This window comes from Urocitellus parryii, chromosome 6, assembly GCF_045843805.1.
Source record: "Urocitellus parryii isolate mUroPar1 chromosome 6, mUroPar1.hap1, whole genome shotgun sequence".
Lineage (NCBI taxonomy): Eukaryota > Metazoa > Chordata > Mammalia > Rodentia > Sciuridae > Urocitellus > Urocitellus parryii.
This window is the reverse complement of record NC_135536.1, coordinates 96,752,803-96,760,724: the sequence shown is the minus strand read 5'-3', so window position 1 is coordinate 96,760,724 and position 7,922 is coordinate 96,752,803. Positions and strand designations below refer to the sequence as shown.

The following is a 7,922-nucleotide window of genomic DNA, read 5'->3' as shown; positions in this document are numbered from 1 at the left end:
GCAAAGGAAATGGAAAGACAGGCTTGTATCAGACCGGGTAACGACCTACAGTCTCTGCTTGAGAAGGTGTGTGGTGCATGCATGTCTGTGGGTGATATCTTTGGGAGGGAAACGGATGGCCCCATAATTAATCCCGAAAAAATTATTATAGGCAGAAATAGGGAAATCTAGAGAAAGAATGTGATTTAGGGAAAGATGATTTTGCATTTTGGACGAGGAGAAAGTAGTATCTGAAACCTTGACCCTTTCTGAGGCAGAGAGAGGGGTTCGGGAAGCTTTAGTTTGCTTGAGCGTGCAGGCAGAAGCCAGGTGGGTTCCTGGAGGTGACACCACTCCGCAGCTCCAGGTTGGATCCCGGGGAGGCCTGGAACCTTAACCTGCTTCCTCAAATTCCAACCCGGGAGCTAGGGCAGACCCGCCGACGCACCTACTGGAGAGCGAGGGAGCAAAGATCCCAGAGCCAGGAGACCACGGGCGGTGAGGCTGACGGTGCTCGCGCCCGGCGCGCGCGCTCCGCGCAGGGAGGGGGCCTGGGAACGCGGGAGCGCGCGCCCTTCACGTGACCCGACCCGCGGGCGGCGACGCACACGACGCGCCCCTCACGTGGTCTGTCTTCAGCCCCGTCGCCGGCGGAGGCGGGCGCGGGCGCGTCCCTGTGGCCAGTCATCCGGCGGAGTTGGTCGCACAATTATGAAAGACTCGACTTCTGCTGCTAGCGCTGGAGCTGAGTTAGTTCTGAGAAGGTTTCCCTGGGCTGTCCTTGTCCGGCGGCCTCTGCTGCCGCCTCCGGAGACGCTTCCCGATAGATGGCTACAGGCCGCGGAGGAGGAGGAGGTGGAGTTGCTGCCCTTCCGGAGTCTGCCCCGTGAGGAGAATGGTACTGGACCCACTCAGGCCCGGGTGGGGAAGGGAAGGGAAGGATCTGGCGGGCAAGTGTGTGGGGGAGCCGCGTTCCATGGGGCGAAGGACCCTCGAATTGCCGCGAGGCTTCGGAGTTGCCCAGGCGGGACTGCTGTGTTGTTCATTCGAGGGTGAGGGGCGGGAGGCAAGGTAGCAAGGTCTGGCGCGACTTCTCATCGAGGGAATCCCCTGAGGTAAGGCCGGCTCCCGCGAGAGCCTCTCGAGGCGACAGAGGCGCGATCCGGGGACTACCTGGCCGCTCTGAGCTTCTCTGAGCGGCTCTGAGCTGGAGTGAGCTCAGCGGCGCAGCGCGCCAGACGCAGCGGTCTGCCGCCAAGCTCCGCATCTCCCGGGAGCGCGGTCCTCCTGGCGCCAGTTGCTGGCAGATAAGGGAGCCAAAAGCTCTGCTAAAGTTCAACATGGAAAAGGAGGGAGGGCTGGGAGGGAACAAAAAGGGTAGAGGACACGAGTTTGGAGCTGTGCCTTGTTTGCTGTGCAGTGGATACTCTACAGGTACATTTTGTATTTTGGAGCCCGAGGGTTGACGCTGTTGACTGTACGTTTGGCTTAGAATATTCTTTAGCAAGAATTAAAGGTCTCCAGGGTGGGGAACGCTACTGTGGGTACTGAGGCAGTGTGCTGTTAGGATTTAAGTTGAACTATCTCATCTGTTGCCCTAGAGAGGGGTCTAGGCTGAAGGGGCATAGTGGAGGGAGGGAGAGAGGCAGGCGGTGCATTGTAGCTTTTCATAAAGCTTTTTTGTTAAGACCAGGAACCGAATTCGAAGATTTCTTACAAAGAAACTCTTTCAGATGAGGGACTTAAACAGCAGGGTAGGGATTTCTGGTCAGTTCTTTTAACTTGATAGGCTTTATGCAAACAGTTCTTTCTCTGCTGAAGTCTGGCAGGTTTTCTTTGCTCTAGCAGCAAATTTCAAGTGGCTTATCAAAGTTAAACCAGGTTTTTGCTTATAGCACGAGTTTAGTTCTACTGTGAACAAATAGTGCGTCTTTCACTATGTTCCACTGTCTTTGATAGTGTAAAGCCAATAAAAACGTCATCTCACCCTTTTCCTGTTTCTTAAAAGAAGGGTTTAAATCTCTTTACCTGAACTAAAATTTTGAATTTATTACTTAAAAGGATTTAAGGGAGTCTTTTAGGGAGAGAGTTGAATCAAAGGGACTTGTTTAAAAATAGCAAGTTGTTAATACTATTAAGTGACATATCTAGTTTTCTTTTTTAGATGGTAAATAGCACAGATTTGAACCTATTAGCTTAGTATTTTAAAATATTTCGTGTATTAAAGATATGTTAGAAAATAGAAATGAAGATGCTTCATCTACAAAGCCATTCATTGTTTTCTGAAAGACTTGTAATTTATTTTTTAGTTTTAGGTGGACACAATATCTTTATTTTATTTTTATGTGGTGCTGAGGATGGAACCCAGTGCCTCACACATGCCATGTGAGCGCGCTGCCACTTGAGCCACAACCCCAGCCCCTTAAATCCAGTCTTTCACATTAATATCTTGCTACCTATGTACTTCAAGACTTAGCCTTCAGAAACTAAGATGTGGTCTCCTAGTTTCTCCTGTTTCTCTTGCCTTTCTGTTTAGGTTCTTTTTATTAGCAGATAAGCTCCCCCAAATGATTTATTTACATAGATTATTCAACATATATGGCACATAGTATGAAGTTAGTATTGGTTGAACATGCTGTTAATAAACCTATTGATTCTGCAGGGAAAACAGCCTCACTTTAAAATTTAAATTGAATTTGATTGTATTTTTTACACTACTTAAGTCTTGACTGCTATTGAGTTATGGAATTTTTTGGGTGGGGGGTGGTTCTGGGGATTGAACTCAGGGTACTGAACCACTGAGCCACATCCCCAGCCCTATTTTGTATTTTATTTAGAGACAGGGTCTCACTGAGTTGCCTAGGGCCTGGCTTTTGCTGAGGCTGGCTTTGAACTCATGATACTCCTGCCTCAGCCTCCCAGCTGCTGGGATTACAGGCTTGAGCCACAGGGCGTGGTTGAATTATGGGATTTTGGGTACTGTTTCCAGTTAAGTTAGGATGGAACCTGAGGATAACCTCAAACTGGGATTCTTTATTCAATGATGATAATTTGTTTAGCTTTCTCAACTTTTTGATCAATACTTGAATGTAAAAGTCCACTAAATACATTGTACCTACAATGTATAATTCTAAACAGTTATTTAAGGCATTTGCTTCTGGTAATCAGTTTCTACTTGGACACCAAAAGAAATTGTATAAATATTTTCTGGGGTTTACCAACTTAGATGCCCTTCAATAGATGAGTAGATTAAAAATGTGGCATATATACACAATGGAATATTACTCAGCAATAAAAGAGAATAAAATCATGGCGTTTGCAGGTAAATGGGTGGAGTTAGAGAAGATAATGCTAAGAGAAGTTAGTCAATCCTCAGAAATCAAATGCCAAATGTTTTCTTTGGTATAAGGAGGCTGATTCATAATAGGATAGGGAGAAGGAGCATGGGAGGAATAGATGAACTCTAGATAGGACAGAGGGGTTGGAGGGGAAGGGAAGATGCATGGGGTAATTAATGATGGTGGAATGTGATTATCATTACTATCCAAAGTACATGTATGAAGACATGAATTGGTGTGAATATACTATGTATGCAACCAGAGATATAAAAAATTGTGCTGTATATGTGTAATAAGAATTGTAATGCATTCTGCTGTCACTTATAAATAAGAAAATTACATAAAAAATGTTTTCTGGGTTTTAAAAAGCCAACTGACTGAACAACAATAGAAAACAAACAAAATACCAAGAAACACAAGTTGGAAAAAATGGAGTAGAAGTTGGGAGTGGTGGTGCACGTGTACACTTACAATCCCAGCTACTTGGGAAGCTGAGGCAGGAGGATCACAAGTTCCAGGCTGGCCTAGACAATGATAGTAGGACCCTGACTTAAAGTTTTTCAAAAGTTGGGGGATTGGAGATGTAGCTTAGTATCTATAGTGCTTGCTTAACATGTGTGAAGCCCTGGGTTAAATTCCCAGTACCACAGACAACAACAAAACTGGAGTGGAATCAGATTTTGTGGAAAACTAACCCCCAATTTTTGTTTTATTCAGTTGGCAACAAATCACTTATTTAATAATATAGTCCAAACACTGTGAAAGGCACTGGAGTGGGAAAGATATGTTAGACAAGACAACTTTTAAACAGCTCACATTCTAGAAATTTGTAAAAGATCAACTTGTTGTCTGATGGAAGATGGATCATTACTTCATAAAGCATGTATTTAGTATCTACCATGTTTCAGGTTTTGTGATACTTAGTAATCTTGAAAGGCAATATAAATATGCAAAAACAAAAGAATATGATACTTTTGCTTCAGTTACTGGGACAGGGAATCAGGGAAAGGAAAAGTCTGAGTACACTTGCAAAAGGAACTAGTGGTAGAGGTGAGTCTTAAAAGAGTTAATAAAAAGTAGAAATTAACCTAAAAATAGATGTGTCAGAAAACTGACCTTTATAAGAACAGAACATCCTTATTATTATTTTTTCTGGGAACTCTTGTACAAAACTGTACATGAGTGAAGTAAGGGAAGATATGGGGTACCGGTAATGCTATTACAGATAGGCAAGACCAGATTTCTGAAGGTGATATGTATCATGCATAGGGTTTTGGATTTTTTTTCTGGATTTTAAAAAAAATGTTGCCACTTTAGTCAACACTATGGAGGATGAATTGATGAACGTAAAAGACACTCATAGAGGAGGCAATTTTAAGACTCTTAAAATATTGAGGGCCTGAAATAATTGGTAGAAGAAAGAAGAGATTTTGCTCTTCAGGAGTTAAGAGAAGTTGGTCACTTTTGTGGAATAATATCTCTAATTTGTGGGTATAATGTTCATAGTAATCAGCCATAAAATGAAAACATTTAATAATTGAAGTTATTACTTAAAGGATGTAGATGTTATAGTTGAAAACAGTACTTAAAATAATACAAGTAAATTTTTTTTAAAATGGACTATTGAATCAAGCACTTATGAAATTTAAGTTGGAGAGCCCTACCAATTATAGATATTTTGATTTAATTCTCTGATTTTCTAACATTCTAACATGGGAGATTTTAAACATAAAGATTGTGTATATAGTAAAACAAACCACCGTGAATCCTTTGACAAGTTTCAACTGTTAGAGGCATGTGACTTTTGTTTGTTACATTATCCCTCCTTTTCCTCCTTAACTGGATAGTTTTTTGTTTGGTGGCATTGGAGATGGAACCCAGGGGCACTGTACTACTGAGCCACATCCCCATCCCATTTTAGTTTTTATTTTGAGATAGGATCTTGCTGAGTTGCCCAAGGTGACCTCGAATTTGTTATCCTCCTGCCTCAGCCTCCTAAATTGCTGGGATTATAGGCATGTTCCACTATACCCATCTCAACTAGATAATTTTAAAGGAAATCATAAACATGTCATTTATAAATACTTCATTGTGTGTATACCTAAAAAGACAGGGACTCCTAACCACAGTACCATTTGCTTGCCTAAAAAGTAATAATTCCTTAGGATTGTTGAACAATCAATGAATATCCCTGACTATCTCATGTTTTATTCCCTTGATTTGTTTCATTCAGGATTGAGAATTCTACACTCAGCATTTGGTTGATAACATTTTCAGTCACTGGTACCCCTTTTTTGTTTTGGTCTTGTCATTTGTCATTTAACAGAATAATTATTTGCCCTATAAAATTTCCCACACTTTGGATTTTCTTGAATGTATCCCCGTAGTGTCATGCAGCATGTTTCTTCTCTGTATTTACTATGAACTGTTGGTAAATCTCAAGACTTGATCAGATTCTAGTTTCATATTTTGGCAAGATTACTTAATAGGTTTAATAAGTAGTATTCTGTACTTTCTACTGCATCATATTAAGAGGCACTTCCCCCCCCCCCTGTGCTAGGAATTGTACCCAAAGTTAGGCAAACACTCTATCATTGAACCCCAGTCCTTTTTTTTTTTTTCCTTAATTTTTTAGATTGGTAGATTCTTATTGTTCACCACCTATTCTCTCAGTTGTGAAGATCTCTTCAGTCATTCACATAATGCTTTCAGTAGGAGACATTAATTTTTGCCAGCTATACATTATTTCAATTTTGTGTCCTCTTTCACCTTTTTCTTTGAGGAACTTTTCAGCATATAAGTTGCTTACTCTTTTTTTTTTTTTTTCTTAAATGATTCCCCACTAATTATCTGTTTTAAATTTGACCAAACTTAAGTGGGACCAAAATTTAAAATGTTTGAGATTAGTGTAGATTATAAGTATCATTTGACTATAGGGATTTTAACCGTCATTTATGTGAAACCATGAAAAGAACTTAGATGGGTATCACTTCTTACTTCTTCTGGAAGCTTTAATATAAAACTACCATATGTAGTTTGGAATGAGTGGAGTGTGGATTGATATGGCAATAATGGAGGGATTTTTAGAAGGCTCTTTGCAGTTATTTGAATCTGACTGAAGTGTTTGACTTGGAGAATTGGACCTCTTCTAGTTTATCTTATAAAAATGATTGACTCTAAAGTAACTACTTTTAGAGATTTTATTAAGTCTTGGTTCAGTTCATTTGGAATTAAAAATTGTTCTGAATCTGTTTAACCTGTTTTTGGTGAATTGTGTTTACTTTTCTATCACTTAGAAATTTTAGAATCCTATTAAAGAATTTTGGTATGTGGAGGCAAGCAGTTCTTTGAGGTTGGTAGACTTGTCTCTTGACCTAAGTGTCTTTGCCAGGTCACAGTATCACCTCCGTCCCCCCCCCCCTTTCAGTTTTAAGAAAGGGTCTCACTATGTGGCCTCAAACTTCTGGGCTCAAGTATTCCTCCTGCTTCAGCCTCCCAAATAGCCTCACTGCAGGTGTGCACCACAATGCCTGGCTTGAAGTCAGGATTGTTGATGAGCATCGCTGTTAACTTCTCTGTCTACATATGATGATTTTACTTCTTCTTGACCTCAGGAGCAATAATAGGATTAAAATCTGTAAAACACTCTTTGTCTTTCCTGTTATCATGTAGACATGTTAATAACATAACACGTTAACTATGCACCTGCCATACTTTTAGGAAACCTTAGCCTTTGGAAACCCAGCTCCTAATGCAAAGTAAGAAAAAGCTCTTGAGCCAAGCCATATGAGGAGCCTAACAACCTTGAGAACCAGGTTCAGTGGTTGAAAAGTGTGTGCGAAGTGAAATTTAACAGGCTTATTTACCTCTTTTTCTCTGAGAACTTGGTAGCACACTAGAAATGATAGAAGGAAAGATCCAAGAAGCAGATTTTGGGGATGAGGGGTACTGGAGATCCAACTCAGGGCACTCGACCACTGAGCCACATCCCCAGTCTTGTTTTATATATTATTTAGAGATAGGGTCTCACTGAGTTGCTTAGCACCTCGCTTTTGCTGAGGCTGGCTTTGAACTCTTGATCCTCCTGCCTCAGCCTCCTGAGCCTCTGGGATTACAGGAATGTGCCACTGCACCAGCTAGAAGCAGATTCTTTATTATAAGGAGACTAGAGAAACATTAATTAGACTTACAAAGCTTGACCTTACTCTTCAGTATATGAATCCATAGTCTTTCTTTAAGAATATAATTTACCATATACAATATACAACAGGCACTCTTGTACAAGAAAAGTATATAGTAGGCCTTAGATAAATTTTTATAGGATTAGCTCACAGGTATTAGCATTTAACTGTGGTCTTTGTTCTAAATGCTTTACATATATCAATCCTTCAAGAGAATTCCGTCTGTGTGTGTGTGTGTGTGTGTGTGTGTGTGTGTGTGTGTATGTGTGTGTATGGTCCTGGGGATCAAACCCAGGGCCTTGTCCCCTCAAGAATATTCTAAGAAGTTGACACTATCCCCCATTATTTACTAAGGTCACAAAGCTAATAAGTGTCAGACTGGGTGTTGAACTGCCAAACTATATAAACTTGGGGTGCATCTTAA

The 7,922-nt window shown here is 41.0% G+C and overlaps 1 protein-coding gene across 2 annotated transcripts in view; it reads left to right on the top strand.

Annotated features, from left to right (window-relative positions):
• The first annotated feature begins 795 nt into the window (after positions 1-795).
• Trpm7 (transient receptor potential cation channel subfamily M member 7) overlaps positions 796-7,922 on the top strand; it is a 103,054-nt gene continuing 95,927 nt past the window's right edge. For both annotated transcript variants that reach the window (XM_026393471.2, XM_026393458.2), the window contains exon 1: positions 796-877. In XM_026393471.2, coding sequence (XP_026249256.2) covers positions 875-877 — 3 coding nt within the window. In that variant the 5' untranslated portion in view covers positions 796-874. The remainder of the gene's footprint in view (positions 878-7,922) is intronic.